This window comes from Balearica regulorum, chromosome 7, assembly GCF_011004875.1.
Source record: "Balearica regulorum gibbericeps isolate bBalReg1 chromosome 7, bBalReg1.pri, whole genome shotgun sequence".
NCBI lineage: Eukaryota > Metazoa > Chordata > Aves > Gruiformes > Gruidae > Balearica > Balearica regulorum.
The window spans coordinates 3,027,379-3,051,740 of NC_046190.1; the positions used below are offsets into that span (position 1 = coordinate 3,027,379).

Genomic DNA, 24,362 nt, shown 5'->3' on the forward strand with positions numbered 1-24,362 from the left:
GGGAAAACACAACATTTTCAGTGCTATTTCTTTTGAAAGCAGGCAGAGCCTTCTCTCATTTCTAGTTGTTAAAATCTGAAAAAAAAAAAAAAAAAAAGAATGGTTATTCAGTCTAACAACGGTCTCTCAAGCGTGGATGGCATGCTGTGTAATGTGGTGCAGGCTGAAAAGTAAGCAGCAGGTATTTTGCCTGCTGTTTATATAAACAGCTCATTAGCGCTCTCAGCAGAAACGGGTGGGTACAACTTTAAGACAGGCTGTTTTCAAGGTAGATGTAAAGGATGCTGCAGCTTTTAATTTACAGCTAAAATGCACTGGCTTGGTGCTCAGAAGAACAATTCCCATCGCCTGTATACCAGCACCATAAAAGACTAACACTGAAACCATAAAGACGTAAACCAACAAAATAAAAACATGCGACTTCTGGCTTTTCCATTCCAAAGAGGAATGGAATATTAAAACATACTTTTAAATCAGCTATGACCCTCATTCTAACGAGGTTCTCCCTACCCGCTGGTAAAGGGTTGGTAAAAGCTGCTTGGGCAGCAGAAGGGTGCTGTGGAAACCGCTGCTACTCACTGCATAAGCACCGAGGCACCTACACAAGCCCCAGCCCCACGCTCTCTGTTGGGGTAGCCCAGCTCCACCACGGACTGGAATTGCAATTTTTTTTTAGCATCATTTATTAATAACTTCTAAATATTGCATTAAGATAAGGTATAAAATTTGACCTTGTAAGCAAAGTTTCTATCAAAATACTAATCTGATTCTGCTACTAACTTACTTGGAAAACATGAACTGGTTGGACAATATTCTCGTTCTACAAGAAAATGACATTGCTGTTTGCACTACATTTATGCAACAAAGATTGCTTTTAAAAACCCGAGTTTATGCTTCTGAAACATTCTGACAAAGAGAGCTCTGCTGCTATATTCAAGCATTTTGTGCACGAAACATCCAAACACTGATACATCCCTACATCTAACCCCTTCATCTCTGCGGACAGGTAACACCAGCGCTCCCCTTCCCACCATGCAATGCCAAATGCAAATTCATCTTGCAATAAAAGAATCAATTGTAATGAAATATTCTCATCTGAGAACATCTCTGCTTTCTTACGATGTGAACCAGAGACATCCATTCTCTGAGGGAATCTTTTTCTGTACATGAGAAAAACCAAGGGTAGCTGAAGGATTGCGTTAGTTATTGCAATTGCCAGAAAAAGTAAGTGCCCCAAATCACATGCATCACTTTTTTATTTTCTCCGTGGCATCATATGCACATATATTCACCCTTAACACAGCAGTTACAAATGTACCATTGGGTTGGGTTTTTTTTCACTTTTTTTTAGCATTATTTTCTTTAAGTGCTAGCTGGTGGACTGTTAACATAAAGCACTCCCAATAACTCAAAACAAGTTCAAAGCTCCCTGAACATCACTGGATGCAAACTATGTTTACTATTCAATTACAAGTTAAGAGAGAAAAGCAATGAAACATATTTGGACTTTCTTCTTCCCTTTTTACCTTGCCCTTGTCAAAGTAATGGATAATTTCTTGATAGAGTTGATCTTTCAACTGTCCTTGAGTAGCAGCCTGGTATCCATCCCGCTGGGTAAGATGTGCTGCACATGCTTCTTCTGACCACTAAATCATACAAGAAAGAGGGGAAAGTGAAAGCAAATCAAAAGTTAGGAAACATGTCAGTAAAGTTAGGCTAAATCAAATACACATTTTTTAGTTAAAGAAGTGGTACCGCAGCTAATGCACTAACACAGATTTTTTTTTTTTGCAGTTGTGTACTTTGCTCCCTTGGGCACAAGGACCATTTATTTGAAGGCTGTAATTGGAGGCTAATTACACGTATCAGCCGGAAGGAAGCTTCTAGAGGGGGCTTCCTCTCCTCAGCGACTTTGATGAGGCTGACCTCGGCCCGCTGATGGGTACAACCTGCTGGATGCATAACGAACACTTGGACGTTTATGTTGAGAGAAGCCCCAAAGTCAAGATACATCAATTCAAATGGAAAGGACTGCAGGCACAGAAATTAAATGGCTAAAATTCATAGAGAACGTTTGCAGGCACGGAAAAGCAAAACTCGCTTTATACAGCCTGTCTGCAATAAGTAGCTCTTGCTCTTCCAGCACATGGATGAGGAGCAAGGCACAGATATGAAATGGGTTTCCTCCCGGACCTGAGAGGACCAAGCAATCCCCTGCAGCTTTCTCCCCTGCACCTGCATATGCTGGTGTCCAGTACGGGTCAGATGCACCCAAACCCTCTGGACTCCAGAACCCACATCACCTCTTCTTCATCTCCCTTCCTCTCCAATAACATTCCCTACGACCTACCTGGAGCTTTTTCCCTAGGCAGGACACGAGTACTATAGCCCACCCTTCCTTAGCTGCCGATTTTCATGAGCCTAGCAGGAAATTAGTACCTCGGAGACTCAGAAACCTCTCTCAAATCAAATCACAAACCTCCACTGAATCAAATGAAACTTTCCGTAGACTGAAAAAGAGACAGGGATAGGACTTAAGAAACCAAGTTCAAAAAAATAAATTAATTAAAGAACTGTTTGCTTTCTTCTCTGAAAATCAAAGTTATTAAAAGAGGAGCACTGCCCACTGAAATAAAATGGTGTAACTTTAGGAAAAGAAGAAAAGATAATGCAGAGATCAGCAACTGACAGATTTATTCACAGAATTACTGTTACATCATCCAGTTTTACCTCCTATATCTTACTAAATTTCACCCAATTACTTCTTAATTTGGCCAAAACGTTTGTGCTTGGCTAAAGCAGACAACTTTGACAACTTTGTACCGCAAAGCTGTGTTCCCGAGCAACACAAACTGCATGGAGTCTGCAATGCAACGGCACTTCTTTCAGCATACTAAGAGCCGCTATCTTCTGTTAGTTTTGAACATCTTAATTTTGACTAAATGGGTTAAAAAATACAACTAAAGTCTCTTTTCTTAAGTGCGCTTTATCAGCTTGCAGTAATCTGGAGAAAACGACGGTGGCTCTCTCTGCACAAAGACAGTCTTCTCGCAAATTTACAGGTGAAATTCTCGAAAGCTCTCACTCTTGACCTAAATGTGATCCCATTAAAATCAGCGTGATGAAATATACGCCAATGATGAGTGTCATCGAAAATCCTGTCCTTGAGGTTTGACGGAAAAACTCAATTGTTTAAAGTTACACGCACCACAATATTGCTGCTTCTCAAGCAATACTGAACTCCTTCACCCGCTGCTAACTACTGGTAGTAACAGGATATTGTATGAGATAGATCGATACACTTTTATAACAATATAAATATATTCCCAAACTGTAATGCAATTACATTCATAAACAAACATCTGCTTAGCGATGAAAACCTGTGACAAATACTACCCTTACGTTTGCCATCTTCTATCGATTTGCATTCTAAGAAAAGAAAACTGAGTATTTCTTTCTGGTAAATTAAAGGAGTATATTAAGATACTCATCTGGTCTCTGAAGACATTCTGTAAGAAAAACCAAAACTGGCTAAACTCTAATTTAAGGTCACATAAAGCATATTGACTAACGAGTTCAAGCCATAGCAGGTGAAAGTTTGAATGATGTTTTATGACACGGTTCATTCCACCATTTCTCCAGAAAATACAGCACCCGTGGAACAGACCAAACGCTTTCTCTTGTCTAAAAGGTTCATTCACGTAAAGTGTGTGGAGCAAGTGTTACTCAAGTTGGCCGTCCTGTTTTACGTCCCTCGTGGGAACGAGACTCGGCGAGTTGCCGCTCCAACTTCTACCCACAGGCAACCGAGCGCGCCAGCCCGCGGGCCTGAGGCGTCAGAGCCACCTCCTCACATCTTCACCTCTCTGACACGCCTCAGCACGGACAACGTCACTGCCGAAGAAGCGACGGCGTCCAACGGGCTGTGTCCAACAATTGCCCCTGCTTTTAACAGTGACTAAAGCTAATGCTACAGTGCTTTTGTACTCCAGATGAATCTTACTGATGTTTTCTTGTATAATAACCCTCTATTTATTTTAAAATATAGTAAATACATTTCAAAGTGTCTTAATTTAAATCGCACATGCACGCTCTGCATCATATTTAGTCTTATTATAGCTTGGGTGCAGTTTACTCGGTTTTGAGGCACGAATAATTCTCAGTGCATCCGTTAGAAGCATTTCATTTAACACCTTCCACTTTTCAACTTTTCAATATAGATATTTTACGCTCGCATTTCACTTGGGATTGCTTAGATTAAAAAAAAAAAAAAAAAAGATTGCTAAGAACAATTCGCTGCTTAGAATGAGATAAATTTCCTTTACAAAATGGAGTACCATTAAAATAGCTTCTGTAATAATCCCTCGGGTTGCAGTAACACCGAGGGATGCAGTAACACCGAGGGATGCAATACACTTGCCACTGGAATGAGGAACACATCAAGGGGAAGACGCAGTTCTCAATTACTGTCCCCCTGACTCCCTGCCCCATGCAACCACGGGCACTCCTGTCCTCGAGGGGAGCAGAAAGAGATCCAGGTCTCCCTGGAGAGAGAAGGATCTCACTGTGGGTGGTGAGATGTGAGGAAGAAGAACGAGACTAAAAAAAACGCTTCAGAAAACCCTAATTCTTATGAAATGTAGATTTTTACTTTTTCTATTGACTGCTTTTTAAAATTAAAACTCCTTCCTACTAATTTAGTGATGCCTAGGCTACGTTAAGCACGTGATTTCCCGACACAAGTGTCCACTGTGAAGTGCAGCATCCTTCCTTATGGCAATGCCAGGAACGCGGCTGGCACACGCCGTCACATTTGTGACATAATCGTGGATGTAAGCTGCATGATAGAGACAACACGATATATCCAGAAAGTTTTCAGTGAGATTACCACTTATGAAATACAGCATCATTACATTTCTGACTGACATTATATAGTGTTAAAAACTCAAATGCTTTATTTACCCGCACCTTGCATAGATAAAACATTTTATTTAAACATACCTCAGGTTACGCCAAAACATTCCTTGCAGAACAGCACTATGGTTATGTCTCTTTAAATGTGCTATAAACTGCGTGACACTGCATTAAAATCACACGTGCCTTTTAAAGGCATGAGCGTGGAAAGATGACTATTTGAATCTCTCTCTAGTTTTTCAATCAAAACTGAATCTACAGCTACCCAAGAGCCCTTGAGGACAATCTCCAGCACTCCCTGGTACTGCCTTTGCAAAAACCATTCTGTGGAGAGTTGATTTACTAAACCATGTGTTTAGATGCTTCCACACATTATATAACTTTGATATTGAAAGACATTTAAATTGCAGCTTTGCAATTTATAACTTGTGGTCTTGACTTGACGGTGCTTCCATTCATTTCCGATGAAGATGAGTAAAGGATGCTCCGCCATCCGCTGAAGGCAGAGGGCTGGTTTCCTGCGTGTACGAATTACACGCGCAAGAGAGAAAACCAACCCGAGCACCAGCACCCAGTTTTTAATCAGTTTAAAGTGCAGATGTTGTAAGACTGACAAACACTAATACCATGGGTTATTGCTGAAGTGATTTTCCAAACTTGCGATGTATTTCGGTGTTTACCTTAAGAAGCTTTGCATGCAGAAGTAACGTGTAGGCAGCCTCCGTATAGTTATCACATTCTTTGTGCAGGTCACACAGTTTGTACAAATACCTGCAAGTAATAAAAAACAATAGTTCTTAAAAACGGTTGGTTCTTAAACGTTACTAGCGAAGTTATTTTGAAGATTACAACAGTTCAACTCTATCTTCAAACAACTAAATATATCTGGGATTATTTAAAGCTTGTATTTCTGTGTGCAGACCATTTGCATTTCCATTGTGGATTTTTTTCCCCCAATACATATAAATGACTTGTGATGCGTAAAGAATCCAATACAGATTTTGTGCAAAGATATCGCTCTAATAGTTCAGCTACGGAGACAGATCTATTTCTTCCTTAACTTCTATATCATCACACCTCTGGAAGCAGCTTCTCTTCATTTGTTTGTTGGTTTTTTTTAATGGTAGCTTAAAAAACAACGAATATCAAACACCTGTTAAAATAACATTTTGAAAAAGCCAGTGAAAATACAGAACTTTGGTATTCATTATGATACATTATAAGTTTGTTAACAGAAAGAAGAGAAAATTTGGGTAGGGATTTGGCAGTGAGAGACAGTTTGTGATGCTGAATAGGGCAGGCCTACGACTCATAACTTTACGTGTTTCTCTACAGTTATCAAACCTGCCTTTTGCTAGATTTTGTTTTCTTTTTTGCAAATTAATAAAGCAATAATTAAAACCATTTAAACAACAGGAAGCAAGTTCACAAGTGAAAATTCTTCCAAAAAGATAACAAGCATCTGAGAATGAATTAATGAATAATATTTAGGTACCTAAAATAGCAGTTAAAACACGAGCTTCATCATCTTAGCACAACGGTCTAGCCAATTTTAAGCCAAAGTACAAATGGAGGACTAGGAACCCTGAGGTTTACAAAAAGCACAACAACATATTATCATTTTTACTTTGTGTGAAAATAGATTTTGAAAGGTTCCTAACAGCTTTAAATTTAAAATAAGTATCAGTCATGATATTATTTAATAGTCCTTTTTACCCCAAGTCACATATTTTGTACCTCGCCAGGAGGCAAAATTGTTTTTTTGCTCAGCTTTCTTTTGACTTAGTTATTTTTTTCGTGTGACAACAGTCCTGAGTATTTCAGTCTTCATCATAATCTAACCGAAGGAGTTGGAGAAGGGGAATAATAAAAATCTCATGACTAATTTCGAACGCTGGCTGTTCTCAGCGAAGATAAGCTTTTGAATGTACTTAAGGGTTCAGTAAAGGTATGTTTTTTCATCGCTTCTTCTCCTCCAGCCCCCAAGTGACTGCTTAATATGAACTTAATTTTCTCCAATTACACTACAGTAAGTCAGGCAGAGTTTGTCACTGGTCGTGTTTACAAACCTTATGTACATTTCTTCTCTCTCAATCTCCTTGTAGAAATTCTGGAAAACAACATAATTTTGTTACAAAGTCTTTGATTTCACAGTCTGGAATGTACACAGAACATGCTCTAAATTAAAAATTCATAATTGCGTAACATCAACCTCAAAACTGCAAAATGAAATTTGCCTCTAGTGATAGAACACAAGTTATTTAACTTAGAAAGTCTAATGCTGTGATGTTTCAGGATGTAGCGTATTAGGGCTTACGTCTCATTGCAAAGGTTAAGAATTTACAAGACTAGTACTGCTAGAAATTTGCTTCTGGCATTTGCAAGTCACACATCATTAACCATTTTCAGCTGAAATTTTGTAATATACAAAACCATAATTTTTAAGCAACAGTTGTTCTACGGATTTAAAACTCCAAACCTTAGTTGAGCAATACATCATCTGCCCTTGAATTCTAATGGTTTCTTTGGAAATAAAAAGTTGGATTAGTGCTATTTATCTGGTTTCATATGCCACACATTATCATCACTCTCTTCGGAAATGTCTGAATGCCTCCGGTCTTGAGATAAACTAGTTAACACTACAAATACTGTAAATGCAAGATATGATAAATTGGGTGAGATACTAAAGGCATTTCTGAATCTAATTTAAAGTTTGTCCTCAAAAGTTGAAATATATCTAAGAAAACAAACTACAAAGAAATTTCTCCTCCACCGAATTACAATATATTTCAATGCTAAATCAAACCAATCTGAGTAGCCACCAACAGATGCACAAGCCCAGCACTAATAGACACGTAAGCCCAATCCAAAACTGTTCCCTTCAAAGAGAATTGAACTAAAAGACAAAAGCTGGGTACCAGTGTTGGAAATGACGGATTATTCAGTGAATATACCATTTCAGTTGACATAACGGCTCACTGGTTTTGAGTTCAACTCAAAAGACAAACTGAACCCCATGAAAAATTTCTTTCTTTCTTACTTGTGTTTTGTTTGCTTTTTTAAAGTAGAAGAGACTTCTTTCTGCATTAGGTGGATCAATAATGCAAAACCATTTATCCTAATATCTCTGCCAGCTGCTCTGCCCTTCTGATGCAACTTAAGAAGCATCAGATCAACCAAGATGGGAAGAGGCTTGGGCAGCCGGTTGACACTGACACACACCACATTTACTACAGCTCCCCCAAAAAGCAGTCCCTGTTCCTGCCCCGCCTTGGGGTGCAGGTTCCCACATCCCCCCGTGTGTGGCTCTGCAGTGAATGGGCCGAGGAACTGATGGGGATAAAAATAACCGAGGGGAAGAGCGTGAGCTTCCAGCAGGATCCCTCCTCGGATCTGCTCTGCTACCTGGGCGGCATGCTTGCTTTTGCCAAGATTGTCAAGGGTAGGAACAAGCAGCTGAGGGAACAGATAGGGCTTTTATTTTTTTTTTAACATCAGTGCTGGCTTAAATGCCTATCAAAACCTCTGACTTAAACTACAGTCAATAGAGACAAACTTAATCCTGTGAAAGCCTCTGCATCATTAAAGTCCCAATTAAGAACTCTTTGAGACCTCAAGAGGGAACTGTGTTGAGTATCAGCCCTGGGTCGGATTTTTGTAAAGGCATAAATTTCACTTCACGTGCATGGAGAATGATGAAAGGACCGTGTTGGCCCTGGAGGGCAAATGGGACTTCAAAATCAAGCTGAGGTTTTAAATCACGCGAAGGAAAAACAAAGCAAAGTTCTGCCCTGTGACGCTTTCCTGCATTTCCCGCAGACTTCAGTGGCGTGGCGTGTGTGGATATCTCACAGTGATTTAACTCGACAGCAGTAAATCGTCCACAAAATTTATCTTCTGCAAATACTTGAAAAATTCAGATGACAAAAATCAGCATCAGGAGATGCTGTTAGAGACACTTCGAGAAAACAAACCCAACCCCTAAGTGTGCCATCGGTCCCCCTGAGGTTGGTATAGCAAGAATTACTAGGAGGACTCTCAGATTATTATGATGAAGGAAAGGAGAAATAAATTCACCTTCCTTAGGAAATTTTCCTAGTTTTATAAATTACTGTCATGTTTCAGAGTGTATGGTGCATGTGATTTCTTATCTCCTATCTGGCCTGGTGCAAACTGGCAGGCTTTTCTAACTCACATTCTGCTCGGGAGGACGCTATGACTTTTCTGCGGGCAACCTAACGGCACTTGCTAGATAACAGCCCATGACAACTCTCCAAGTTCCTCCTCTCTTCCCATTTCCTCAACATTCTGATGCTTTTTGATGTGCACAGAGAAGAAAAACATACTAAAAATAAAATCCCAATTTCTGATTTGATGTCTCTATCTTCTCTCCCATCCTGATGGGCACCGTTTCATTTATAGCCTATGCGACAGCATGGTATCAAGGCTGCACTGCCCGAGCCGCGGACATTTGCATGACTTGCAAGCGCTAAAGCTACAAACTATTTACTCAGACCTTTCCAAACCAGCCTGAACAAAGTCTATCAGCCATATTACATAAACAGTAAACACTGTCTGTGCCCCACATATTTAAGTGAAATAAAAGCTTTGATAATGATATAGAGATGAAAGCTCTCAGTCCTTAGTGGCTAACAGTTTGATATCGAGTCCTATTGGAAAAATCAAACCTAGCTAGTACTACGTTTAGGGGTCTCTAAAATTTATTTTGACGTAATTTTTCCATATGCGCTGATTTTGTGCCAGTAAAATCTCATACTCTAATGCTTCCACTGAAGAGCATGATGGGCCTGCTATGGGGACAACTCCGACTGCTTCCAACGGTAGCCTAAAAGGAAAAAGGTTTGTAGTATAGAGTAGATGCTCCAGAATTTCTGGAACTCTGAAGAGGAAGTTTCACATCAGTGAGCAAAAAACTCCAAGATTTTTCTGCTGTGATTGAAATAGTAACACTCAAATTTCTTCAAAAATTTCGAATACGTAAGCTGAGCAGTAAGCAGAATACAAATGGGACTGCAAATTCATGAAAAATTTTGTAGTAAACTGCATATTACTGCAACGTTCTGTATGTCAAAGTGTTTTTCTGTATGAAGTTATTCATACATCAATTGTAAATGTCAATGAACAGTCCTCAAAAATAAGGCCCTGAAACATTTCTTCTTAAATCTTTCCTTAGCGTCAATTATAGAAGCAATAACCCATGTCTTCATAGATTTACCTTCATTAAAGAAGGAAAAAAACCCAAAAGTATTTCAAACTTTCATGAGAATCCCAACACGTATTCTGTTTTACACAAATCTTTTGTTAAAGGTGTAAAATTAAGAATGCAGTAATCGTTTCAGGCTGGTGACTCTTTGCTTACCAGCACGTTGACAGTACAGCTCATGCGGTTCTCCTTGTTCTCGTCATGCATTATGGTCCTGTAGTCCAACAACCTCTCCATTAAGCGGACAACAAGTTTCACAAAAGTTTCTCCGCTCTTAGCCAGGTATTTGTGTTTTCTGCAGTGCTCCAAGAGACTGAAAAACCAATTACATTCGCCTTGTTAATCACATGCAGAAAAAACCTTGACTCAGGTGCAATTTTAAATATTGTGCATCATTAACAGATTTTAATTATTTCTGGGCTACAGAGTTCATTGTAGTCTAATTGCTCTCTCTCCTGACTTTACGGTGACATAAATCTCGCCACTGATCAACACTTACATTTTGTCAAATAACACTTTGTACTGTTCATCTCCTCTGCCTCCTTCCACTTCATGATCCAGTTTCGTGATGATCTCATTTTCGAACTATAATTAAACAAAGCAAGCGTAAATAATCAGATGGCAAATATTTCACTTTATTACTGTAGCCTCAATGGTTCACAGATTGGTTGGGTATCTCGGTGAGATGTTTAGCCACTATTTTAAAGCTTGATTGACTTTAAGAGTTTGCGGTCTCTGGTATTGGACTATCCACGATGATCTGCTGCCCTACAAGGACTTTGTTGCTGCAGAAATCACTGGTCATGTTGTTAAATGAAGTGTAAATATTTGCATTACGAAAAACTAAACAAGGAGATTAATGACAAGAATGAGGGCGAGGAAAAAGAAGACACAAAGCCAGGGACAGAATGTCCTCTGCAATAACGGTAATAGCGACAGAAGTAAAATACAAAGGAGTTGAAAGCTCTGTGAGAGAGGACAGGTAACACCTATGGCTGGGTAACTCAGCCGGATGCGCACCCTAGCATCACTAACATCCCTTTTTAGCATACAGATACCGACTCACAGCGAGGCACAACTCAATTAACAAACCTGTTAACGAGTCACTGCAGAAGGGAAGGAAGCTGTTTCAAATAACTTGAGTAGTATTTTTACTGGGGCAATAATAAAAGAATGCAAATTTAAGTGGGCTTTAGAATATATTTTAAATGCAAACTGGATCATTGACTGGATTTTTAATGATTACAGAGGGTTTTACTGGTTGCTGCTACATTCCCAGGTTGGAATCAGAGAATCGTAGAAACAAATGCAACCTGTTAGCAGAGGAAGGATCACTCCAGGCCTGCCGCTATGTAACAAATCACTCTACTCATCTCATTCCTAATTCTTCATTAAATAACCACAGACATCCACACCACTAGTGACACAACTATTGTCAGGAGACCTCAGCAGAAGAGCCTGGGTGAGGAGGGAGCCTGGGCAGCGGCATGGGATCCCATCCGTCAGCATGGGAGTTCATTGCCACAACAGTTGTCCTCAAGTTTTTTTCACCGTCACTTGCTTAAACAATCCCTAACTACTCCGAGGAGAAGCAAAGGGCCACCTGCACAAGAACAAAGCGTACTAACATTTTGTAAATGTCAAGAGATGTACTTTGTATCCGCAGTTAATATTAACGGCATATAATGTACGAATGAAAAAAGAATGGACTGTCTGTAGCTCGATATATTCCAGACCAAGGATGCACTTCCACAACCTCGGGGCTCAGCAGCAGCCTACGGACCCACTCCTGCACCTCTCTTCCAGCCACGAGCTTTCCTTCCCAGTGCTACGCTTCCCCACCTCTACGTTGTACCAGTAACGTAATGGAATTTCCTGTTCTTCATAAATTATCTCCACCGATCAAAATACCTTCTTTAGTGACAGCAGCGGTAGCTCCTCTGTTACAACCGCCAAAGGCTGCCCGATCAGCAGTGGGGCTCGCTGTAAATGGAGAAGGCAAGCTTTTGCTGAAAGCCTGGCAGCAAAATTAGACTTTTCTTTCACTGGGAACAACTGCAAGGAGGCAACAAGGACAACCTTGAAGAGCGTTGCAGTAGAGGTCATGTGCTAAAGATGTAGCTGATACCTACGTCAAAAGGCAAAAATCACAATCTGCGGACCAGGAGGGAAAAAATCCCCGCAGAGAGCCAGCAGCAGGGCTCAGATTGGTTTAGCTAGGATGAGAAACTGGCTTTTTTTTTAGTCCATGCTGTGAAATTCTGCTGGCATATTTATTTCAGTGAGGAGTGTGAGATCACCCCTGCCAACTGACTTATGTCATGATGAAACTCTGACGATGACAGAGTGCTTTTCACCACCTTAATTTATATCGCTTTGAGGAGGCGTAGTAGCTACGTCCACCACCGATCTCCTTCTGCCAATTTTAAGCTCTGCCCACACCATCCCACCTTGGCCAACAGAGATGATTGTAATGTCTCTACCAAGTACCATCTGCGTGGCAAGACAAACCTGGGCAGAACAAGAGAAAAGCCTGCAGCAAGTAAGGGGGAGGAGAAGATCTTGGCCACCTTCACAGCTGGAGGCACCTGCCTGCTCTCCTGGAAGGGCCTTTTCTGCTGAAGCCCACAGGAGCTGTGAAGATACACGTGCTGGCCAAGTCGAACCTGTGTATGAAATGTGGTCATGGACTGCAGAGAAGTCCCTGCTTTGCTAAGAAAAATCCTTTTTAGGGAGAAATACACATTGGAATGAAGGATTTGCTTGATAAACTGTGACAATGCCAAAATACTCCTCTTCGTTAGGACGACTCAATCCCTGAATATCTTAACAGGCTCAACAGCAGTAATATCAAAATCCACAGTCAGATTCAGGACATTGGTTTTGTCCCCCTTTCCAAGTCTCCATGATCTTTTCAGCATTAACTGCAGTGATGTTCACATCACTTCCTACCTTCATATGCAACCCCAGACTTTTTGTCCTCTGCATTTGAGTTGGGAAATTTATTTTTACACACTACCTGGCAGCCCACCAGAACTATCTTACAAGCAGAGAAAAAAAATGCCTCCTCTGAGCTCAGTGACTAAAAGCTATCATGACGAATAACGGCAGAAAAAGTCCTGCTCACCTACCGCTCAGAGCAAATTTGGGATACAGTCTAACAACATGCACATGCTAGTTGAACCGTGAGCTTGCAGGAAACCTGAACTACAGATTGTATCATGCATACAGTGATAAAATCAACCAAGTACCCAAACACCAGATAGTCCATCTTAAAACCATTTTGATTATCATGTGCCACTGTTTTAAAGATGAAACCCCAAACCTCTGAATAAAACATTTCAAAGGTGCTCTTCTGTACCCCAAATGATCCACAAAATCACAGAAACACTGGCTGGAAGAGACCTCAAAGGTCATTTCGTCCAACCTCCCAGGTGATGCAGGATTATTGCCAACACTAGATCAGGCCAACTGCGCCTCGCTTAGCCAAGTACTGAACATCTCCATGGATGGATGATTACACAGCCTCTCTGGGTAACCTGTTCCACTCTCTCAATACTTTCCTTGTGAAGAAATGAATGAAAAGTGAAGTGAAATAAGGTTTTTAACACAATGAATCCATTATTCAAAAAATGACAGGAAAATGAGAAAGGGAAGAATAATGCAATCCACCCCCTCCAAGAAGCAAACACAAGCTGAAACACGTTCCCATAGTACAAGGACATGTCAAGTAAAACACTGAGGCAACACAATGATGAAACACAGAAGTCACAAAATTCATGTTCTCTAATGAGTCCAGAAAGAAATTGACTTTCTATACCAATGTGAAAAATGACACTTGCTGCCAGCATGAGCCCTTTAGGTGATATATTTTTTAGCAAGAGACTACTCATATGAAGAAGAGCAATTACATTTGTCATACAGGATCTTGAGTATCTTCCTGATATCAATTTTACTTAGATTTCTGTAAATCTGGGCTTTGTTGGGCCTTCTCCAGTGCAAGAAGGACATCGAGCTGTTGGAGCGAGTCCAGAGGAGGCCACAAAGATGATCCAAGGGTTGGAGCACCTCTGCTATGGAGACAGGCTGAGAGAGTTGGGCTTGTTCAGCCTGGAGAAGAGAAGGCTCTGGGGAGGCCTTAGAGCCCCTTCCAGTCCCTAAAGGGGCTCCAGGAAAGCTGGAGAGGGGCTGGTGACAAGGGCAGGGAGGGACAGGCCAAGGGGAATGGCCTGAAGCTGCAGGAGGGGAGATGGAGATGGGATGGGAGGCAGAAATCCTTCCCTGTGAAGGTGCTGAGGCCCTGGCAGAGGTTGCCCAGAGAAGCTGTGGCTGCCCCTGGCTCCCTGGCAGTGTTCAAGGCCAGGTTGGATGGGGCTTTGGGCAACATGGGCTAGTGGAGGGTGTCCCTGCCCATGGCAGGGGGCTGGAACTAGATGGGCTTTGAGGTCCCTGCCCACCCAAACCAGTCTGGGATTCTATGATCTGCCTAATGGCCCTGTTGGGTTGAACAGAGGTAGACTTGTGGCATTTCTGGGGTTTTAACGACTACTAACAATATCTTGACTCCTCCATAATTCTTGACATTTCTCAAGGAATCAGTATGATGCAGATAATGTAAGCCAGATGACTAAACATTATTTAACATAGTTGAAATTCATTCTGCAGTCTTTCAACAGAAGAAGGTTTCATCAACACAAGTTGAGGTTTATAGAGCTATTGTCTTCCACAATGGGAATAAGAACACGGCTCTGGAGTCACACAAGCTAATGGCTCTGGGACACCGCACCTGGCATCTGTTGATAAAGTATCAATCTTTCCTTTTTTTTTTTTTCCTTTTTAATGCATAAAATAACACAAAGTAGGTCTGCAATTATTGTGATGGAATTTACTCTCAAGTGGAGAAGTGCCAAATTTGCAATGTTTACCTTACAGCCAGTGACACCTGCTGGGGCTCTTTCTGGACGGTTAGGGGGGTATAGCTGGCACCATCAATGAGATGAGATTCCTATCTTTCTGTTGACAGTGAAAGCTGGAGGGGTGATGTTAAGAAGGTTACAGGAAATTATTATCAACTTTTCCTTGCAGTTGATCAAGATCTCAGCTTCTCTTTGGGACGTGTGTTTGAACTTGAGCAAAGAGTATATCCACTGCTTCATCTGTCTGTTACAATCTCCCATCTGGAGAAAAATAAATCAATGTAAGCTATCTAGTGTCTTCAAGTGTCAGCTCAGCTAATCGCTTTTGGTTTTAGGTTTACCTAAAATGTGGTCAGGCTATATTTGCAGCACTGACTGACAATTTAATCTAGCTGTAGATGAGGATGACTTTCAATCCTCCAAGCTGCTATAAATTTGTTTTGATATGGGATAATAATGGATTTGCCATATAAAATTCAAGTGACACATAAACACCACTAGAAATTAGTCTTAATGCAGAAACAGCATACGTGTACTGTAAAACTTTGTTCAAAAGGCTCCAATGAAAGTTGGTGGCAATACCCAACAGTTTCATCCGCTCCCTTTCCTATTTTCCCACAGCATTCTGGTCGGCAAACAGATCTGGCAGCCATTTAACAGTAGGTGATCTTGGAGGTCTCTTGACTTACTACATTACCTTTCTCCCTTGCTCTTCTGGAGGGGTGAGGGAGGAATACTGATATTCTTCAAAAGGCCAGAAAACAAGAAAGATTTACACATTTACATTTCAGCTGTAGCTAACTAAAAATGTTACTTATTGTAGTAAATCCTTTGTGGGGGATGACTTATTTGAATTTTCACGTTCAGTGAGATTACAGAGGAGAATCTGCAGCATCACAGAACCTTGGACAAGTCATTACCTTGTGTTCTGTCTGCAAATCTATAGCACAGGGAAGGGAGGTTAACCCAGGGCTCAGAAGTGATGAAAAGACTTAATAAGGAATTACAGGTTCTAGAAGTCGATAGGGATTCAGACAAACTTGGTACTTCTTATTAAGAAGAATTATATCATTTTGAAATTCACTGGTAACCAACAAGAAATTACACTGCAAATAAAAATGCCAGTATGACCATCCTGATGATACTGAGATTCCTAAATTTTAGAAATGAATTAAAAGGGTTTCCTCTTTATTTCTTCTGGTCTTTACCCATTTAATTCTCTTCACAACAGAAGAGGTACTTTAGCTGCATGCATGGTTTTATTTTAGTAATCATATGCATTATGCATTCATTTATTATGCACTTCTATATGATTCTGCAATATGCATTCATTGCTTAGGCACTTCTATATCATTTCTCTATCATTTCAGCTACGGTTCCATTATGCTGAGTGTCATTCCAATTGGCAGAAAACAGGACAGATGTGTTGTTGCATTTTTGGGGCTCTTTCCTCAGATCATTACTTTTACACAACTCCTTTCTCTGACAGAGTAAGAACACATGCTGGAGCTTGTGTGCTTATAGCGCTGATGCTAACACCACCAGACGCTGATGATTCTCCTTAGCAATGTAGTTCAGTCTGAAAACTAGACATACGGGACTTCTAAATTCTTCTTGCTCACTACTGCAGAGAGGGGGTACGCCTCTCAGATTTTACTTTGAAGGATGAGGGTCCTTCCTTCCTCCCTTCCTACTTGATGAGAAATGTAATTATGTTGGGGAAGACAGGTTGGGGTAGTCCTTGTGACTCAACCCCTTACCTCATTTTGTTAATAGGAATTTTTAGCTCTTAAAGTAAGTTACTTCTACTAATTAATTTGTACCAGATGAGTTAAAAGCAATTGTATTACGACGCGGTGCCATGAGACAGGGAGAACCTACCCAACATCTCCCCCTGCCTCCTCCCACTTCCTCCACGCTCTGTTCTGGACCAGCTCCTGCAATGACACAGGCCCAGACAAGGTGAGTTCAAGTTTTGGGCAGGCAAACAAACAGGAGTCCTCGTAGGAAATGGAGCCAGAGCAAGTGACAGCTGGAAGGCACGGGGCTTTTTATGCTCTGAATTCCACATTTCAGCTGAATGATTGTTTCACGATGAACTTTCTCTCCAGCTGTCACCACGGGATCCATCACACTCACCTGACCAGGCCCTGAACAATCAAACCAATTCTCTTTCATCGCTCCTCTGGCTCTGACATATTCCCTTTGATCTGGAGGGTTTGCTAGGAAAACAGGCAAAGGCAAAAAAGCAGAGCGGGGAAGGAGGCATTTTCTATAGGCAAGCTTCAGTCCCACACTGACTTCAGTATCAGATTCACGCTTTGAGGTACAGGCTACTTTGAAGCTTTATATAGGCTTCAAAGCACCTTAAGAGGGAGAGGACAAAAATGGGCAACTCCAGCTTTTAATTCAGTCGGCCTTTAATTTAGTTCTGTAAAAACCAGTCGAATTTATCTTCTGTTTTTTCTCAGGGCTATACGTACTGGAAGACCAAAAAAACCCCATTCTGTCTGTTACTGGTTTTACCAGGCAAACCAATTCATACTGAAATTAAAACTGCCATGGGGAAAGCTATCTGTTTATAACACAAGCCATCACAGCACAGAAGTTCTGCAAAAAAATTAAATTCCTCCCCCACAAATCATGAGGTTTATACATCTGCTGGAGAAATGGAGCCAATCTAAACCCTTGTTGATGTGACTAATAAGGTTAGATAATTGGATTTCTGGCAGATTAGTTTAACAGCAGCCAACCATTCAATTTTGAAGTTCTCTTTGAAAGCAACACTGGACAATGATAATTGGTAGTTGCATATAGATGACATAACGCAGTACATTACACCGACATATTAAGTATGAAAGCTTGCCTAGATACTGGTAATACTTAAATTATTTTCTATCTATTTCTATCACTTAAACACAGAAGAGACAAAAAAGATGAGCTGGGAAGCTGCAGGCCAAGCAGGCCCACTTCAGTTCCTGAGGAAACCGTGGAGCAAGCCCTCGTGGAAGCTCTATCCAGGTACGTGGAGGGCAAGAAGGTGAAAAGGGAAAGCCGATATGGATTTACTGAGGGTAAATCACATCTGACCAACCTGACTGCCTTCTATGATGAAACTATCTGCTCCGTGGATGAAGAGCTGTGGTTGTCACAAACTTAGCAATGTGTTTTAAACAGTCTCTCAAAACATACTTGTTGACAAGTTGGCAAGATACCGACTGGACAGAGAGACTACAAGGTGGGTGGAAAAACTGGCTAAATTGCTGATCTCAGAGGGTGGTGGTTTAATGACTGTGACAGTCTGAAAGACAGCCAACAACAAATTGTCTAATACTTAAGGAAGAGAAACCTGAAGTCCTGAATCTGGAATGGCATAGTTGCAAGCAGCAGTGCAAGATGCTCTGCTGGAAAGGACCTGGTGGACATCAAGTTGAATATGAAGAAGCAGTGTGCCCCTTCAATGGAGGCAAAATGTATCCTTGATTGCACCAACAAGAGTACAGTTAGAGGAACAACAAGATCATTCCACTTGTTAGGCAATGGCTGGAATACTGCATCCAGCTTTGGTTCCTCCAGCTTGAGAGAGACATTGACTAACTGGAGATGGTCTAATGGAGGGCCACCGAGATGAGCAGAGTGTTGGAGAACCTAGCCTGAAGACCTGTTGAAGGAATTGGGTTTGTTCAGCCTAGAGAAAAGCAGACTCAAGCCTTCCAACACCCAAAAGGTGGTTATAGAGGAGCTGGAGTTACTCTGTTTACAAGGCTGAGCAGGGACAACACAAGCAGCAACAGGCACAAGTTGATTCAGGGAAACTCCATCCGGATATAAGAAGAAAAGTCTCCAACACTGGAATAGGTCACCTAGAGAAGGTGACCCTCCCTCACTGGAAATCTTCAATACTGAGCTTCAGATGGCCCCGGATAACCCAATCTAAGGCCCAGTTTGGACCAGATTACTTCCAGAGGTCCCATCCAACCTCGACTTTTCTATAATTGTCTGCTTTTTACAAGCTGTGATCTTCATTCCCCAAAGACCAATCTCAGATACTCAGCAAACTATATAACTACCTTCTCTGCAAAACCATAAATGGGCAGATTGATTATTCCCCGTTAGACATAACTGTTCACTCCAAATGCACTGAAAAAAGGTTTACTACCTCTGCACCTGTCGTATCAATGCTACGTCCATAAAGAAAGAAGCTATACTGACATTAGAAATATATGTTGAGTACCTACAGTCCAAGACATCTCTGACTTAAGCATGAGGCATTTTTCTTCTCAAAAGGCAAAAAGAATTTGTGTGAAATATTTAAGACGTTCATTTATTAAAATCACCCAACTATTCCACACAAAGCTGGTTTCCTTCTGTCAAGAAAATATAGGGCCATAAATTTAGCTATAAAGTTACCCTCGGATTTTTCATGATCCATATAATTGTACAAATAAAAAATGACAAGCAACAAAAGAGAGCATCTGACAGGAAACTCTTTAAATGGCATCCCAGCGAGCATTTCAATCTTTACAGTATCATCGGAGTCAAACGTAAGAAAGAATGATTATGCAGTAATTGGATGGATCCAAAATACAGTTCACAACCTTTCCACCCACCATCCAGCACAAAACAAATCAAAGAAATAAAACTGATGCCATTTCCCTTCCTTAAGTCGACCCCACACAGACAGTCATTTACTCTGGCTACAGATTTATTAGGAGCTGGTTATGAATGATAGTTCACAAAAAAAAAGCATGCAAAAGGATAAGATTTTCATCCAAGAAAGAAAACTGCCAATATAAAGGGAAAAAAAGTAAACAACACATTGCAAAATTCACCAGGTCATACCCGGACTGACAGGAATTGCACAGTGTAAAGGAGCTACGTTGGCTTAAACCATAACACTACCCGGCCTAACTAGTCTTATAGTCAATCCGTAAGCAAAGTTTCAAGGGAAAGAAGGTCAAATGAATGATGCCAGGAAACTTTCTTTCTCTCCACTTGTCTCTCAAAAGTCAATGCTATCAGGATAAGATTGCGTGTGCTTATTCAAGGACTTCCCTCGGCATGTTAAAATAAAATAGAATAAAAATGCTACATTAGTACTTTAGATTTTGCAGTGCCTGGATAGCATGAGGAAACACTGACACTGACTGGATAACTTTTTTTCCTCTTGAAAATCCATAAAATGGTAAAGAGTAACAAAATTGTAAGATACTAGAGATGATAAGCTCTTACAGGTTATAGTTTCTTTTGCCACATTATCAGGCTTCCTTTATGTCCAATTTAACTCAGAAGCAGATTCCTTTTCTGAGTCACAGTGAAAACTGAAGACATCTGTCTTTGCTCTCCTTTTGTATCACAAAGGTTTCATTTACTTCATGCAAATTTTTGCTTCAGAAAGAATTTAAAACCGACAGATAAAAACTCTATAGCGACTCAAGAGACACAGAAAAATAAGCAAATCCAGAATTATATTATTCTTTAGAAAAATAAGAAATAAGAAAAACTCTTACGTCTTGTCAAAGAACAGTCAAATCTTTCTTACAAAATTTAAATATCTGTGGCTTACTACTTACCATCTGGAAGCTTCTAGTAGAATGAAATTCACACTGCATCATATCAAAGAAGATTGGGATTGTAGCTTTTCGAAGTTCGGTTTCAGGGATCAGCGTCATTTCCAAGATAGGTCCCACCATTTCTGGGATGAACTTGATTTTATGCTGACCTGTAAGAGAAATGGCACATTTCAGAATTAACAAACATCCATTGAGTTTGATGGAAGATAACTGTTATAAAAGCCATATCGAGAAATTCTCATACAGCGTAAGACAGTATTTTTCAAGATCTGAGTCCGCTGAAACATGTATTGATATTTATACCACAAGAGGGGAAATGGTATGCATAAACCCAAATTAACATGGTACGTATAAACCCAAATTAACATGGTACGTATAAACCCAAATTAACATGGTATGTATAAACCCAAATAACAAGAGCTGTTGAATCAGTAGTCAAACCGGAACTTGCCACATTTTCCACAAAGCACCCGTATTTGCACACTCATATGAAATTTCAAGTGTTTGGTTTTTTTTTTTAAATACAACTTCTGGTTGGGAGAGAAGGAGGCTAAAAGGCACATCACTTGTATTAACTTATTTAGACTTCTGTATCTTCTGCAGCGTACAAAACGTTCTCTGTGTCAGTCTATCAAAGTGTCACCACGAGTGCATACTTACACCGCCTCGAGACACGAAACTACATCTCACCAAGCCTACAATATGTCTTCTTTCTTCAAGAGCTGATCTGACTGGCAAACTTTATTTCACATTTATCTTCCCAAGAGAACGCTGCACCCCCCAGCCCTCCCTGCTACGCTCTCCACACACGGAAAGGAATTAAACCTTACCAGGAACACGGCACCTAATAAATATTGCACTAGTAAAAACATCTAGTTACTGTTCATATTATTAACTGAAGTGCAGGGAATGCAGATGATGCGTTCTGCAAATTATCTGTTCAACAACTCCAGGGAAAGATGCTGGCGTAGAACAGCGTAGCAGAGCACCTGAGAGCTCCAGGAAGAGGACTCGATGGCCGAAGTTTAGAAGATACAAATACATTCCCCGCTCAGCAACAGAGCGGGATTCGTTTGAACCTCGCTGCACGAGCAGTGACGTTTCTCACAAGTGCAATGTTAATGGATGTGCACAATCAGGGTCGTACACTGTTCACTGCTGGGGTTCAGACCAGAGTTCTTCAGCACTGAGCTAATTTAAGGAGCCCTCAGCTTCCTCCATTTGACGACTCTGGTTTCCCGTTGCAGTTACCAGTGGTATATGGCAGAAACAGATTTTAACTCATTGATATTCCACTGCACTACACCAGCACGGCAGTAACCGTGGAAGTCTTTAAGTAGTCGTTTCACTTTTGACCAGAACTAACATAAATCTCAACAAACGTAATCAAGAAGAAACCCTTTACTAACAAAACACGCTACCTTTTTTAGCAGATATAATTTAAGTTACTTGATTTGGCAAACTTCAGCATCCTATTAGCATTAGCAATCCTATTAGGGCAAATTAATACTCAACTAAAACTGCTATTTTGGATGCTGCTGCAATGCTGGTTGCTGGTGAGGAATATCAAGTGAGAGGCGTAAAGCTTTCCTCTGTCTCTCTTACAAGTATTATTACATTCGGCCTCTCAGGTGACAGTTTTCTTGTATTATGCCTGAAACGTGTCAGAGTCAATATTTCAGAAAACAAATAATAGTGACAAAAGTTATTCGTCAGGCACAAATTCAATGTCACAAAGTTCTCCGTGTGCCACGGTGGGTTTTTCCATTGCTTCAAGCACAGGGATTCCCTCAGAAAAATAACTAACGTCTTTTCAACTTTAGATGTGAAAAATGACAAATTCACAAAAGAACATTTTTTTTACGATCTTTGATCCCCTTTCTAATCCTCTGGGGGCATATGAACGTCTTGCTCGAACAGGGAGTCACTGAAGTGCTCCTCCGATGATAAGGGCACGGAGAGCCACCCGCCGCCCATGAAGCTGTACCGCGCGTCCTCAGCCCTCCTGCCCTTCGCCGACCGTATTTATTACCGGTCCTGCCTCACAGGTAATCACCAACGGCGTTTTTAAATCAGAGACGACAGAGAGCTTCTCTGAACACAAAATTCAGAAGGAACAGAAGCGTGCGAGTTATTAGCAGAAAGCGTTAAAATCACTCGTACGTTGTACTGCGACAAAATGCAGTGTGAAGCCCACTTAGCTCTTCACGCCGTCTGGAGGGTCCGTGGGTGGCTCCCACCAGAGTTTATGCAGCTTGGCCACAGAGAAGAACCAGGGGAACAACCTGCGGGGCGACGCTGCCTGCTTTGGATGCGAAGCACTCGCCCCGCAGAGCCGCTGCCCAGATTCCTTCCTGCTGCCGGCAGCTGCGCCGGGGCGGCGGGAGGGCAGGGCAGCACACGCTACAGCGTTAAACCATCTCGATTGGTTTTCTTCATCAAGCGTGCGCGAGGAGTGACATGGAGAAAGGGTCTGTCCACCAACTGGGTGACGGGAGAGGGCTGAAAGCCCTGCCCGACATCCTTCTGACGTGGTGACACACACCGGTGATGTGATGACGCACGCGCACGTGTTTGCTATGATGCGATCCTGTGCGATGTTGTGCCACAAAAGAAAGCATGAGAGCAAAACACGAAAGGAAACGATCTTCCTCTGGCACTGCAGAGCATCCATCCCCCTGCCATCCGTCACAGGCAGCACTTTCTGATAAACAACCCAACAATGAATTCGCCTTTTTTTTCCCTGGGAGTGCGGGAACTCCCACGCAGAGACTCAAAATGTGACAAGTCTGGAAGAAAATTGAGGATTCTCTTCTGAAAACCAAATTGCGCAGCTGCTTTAAGAACCGCATGCAAAAAAAGTATTCTTCTGAACATGCAAAAACTTGCCCTTGCAGTGGCTTCTGCCTTGCCATGAGATGCACTACAGCAGACCGCTCACGCGACAGTAACAGACCTCGTTACGCGAACCAAACCCGAGGTGCTTGCTTTATTGGAGAACGTGTGATTTTCGTTTCCCAGGTTCTTTTAATTTAAATTTGGGCCACAAAAACCACTGAATAATTTGCCAGCAACCTCACCTCTAACTTGGGTCAGCTCTGAACATGCATGAGTAATCCAGAGAGTGTTATCTGTAATGACTTCTATTTATATAACGCTCAAAGTTCAGGTCTATTTTTAACCCTGGTTTTCCCTCCAACGACATTAACGTCTCTGTCAAGACACCTTTTCTGACGTCAGGCACTCGGAGGGAAGGGGCAGTGGCGGCAGGCGGCTCGCTGGAGGACAGCGGCAGCACCATTTCCCTTCATTGTCAGGAATTTTACTTTTCCATCTCCCTCTAGCTGGTTCAGACGTCAACAATAAAAGCACCGTTTTCTGAGCTGGCTTTCCTTGACCAACTTTAGCACAAGGGTATTATTTTAAATGTCATTACAATTTCTTTAACATGGAACTGTTGAAACCATTAACCATTGAAAACCTGTACGCTGACCTAGTGTCAAACTGTGTTTTGTTCACGCTAAATTGCATCGCATAATGCTTTTAAGCACGTGTTGTTTGAGTTCCTGCATCTTCAAGACAGAGGCCACGGCTTGCTTTATGCTTCTCTGATCCTTACCGTCTCACCAAGGTCTAAAGGAACCCCAGTTCCAACAAGGCAGTGACTCAAAATAATACATTATTTTAAAGTTCGGCTTGCAATAGGGAAGGAAAAACGCCTACAAAGACTAGTAA

The 24,362-nt window shown here is 41.3% G+C and overlaps 1 protein-coding gene across 3 annotated transcripts in view; it reads right to left on the reverse strand.

Moving 5' to 3' along the window:
- DOCK1 (dedicator of cytokinesis 1) overlaps positions 1 to 24,362 on the reverse strand; it is a 306,953-nt gene that overhangs the window by 54,000 nt on the left and 228,591 nt on the right. For all 3 annotated transcript variants that reach the window (XM_075757636.1, XM_075757638.1, XM_075757637.1), the window contains 6 exons: positions 20,628 to 20,776; positions 10,638 to 10,723; positions 10,295 to 10,451; positions 6,984 to 7,024; positions 5,595 to 5,685; positions 1,527 to 1,646 (listed from right to left, as the gene is read on the reverse strand). In XM_075757636.1, coding sequence (XP_075613751.1) covers positions 1,527 to 1,646; positions 5,595 to 5,685; positions 6,984 to 7,024; positions 10,295 to 10,451; positions 10,638 to 10,723; positions 20,628 to 20,776 — 644 coding nt within the window. The remainder of the gene's footprint in view (positions 1 to 1,526; positions 1,647 to 5,594; positions 5,686 to 6,983; positions 7,025 to 10,294; positions 10,452 to 10,637; positions 10,724 to 20,627; positions 20,777 to 24,362) is intronic.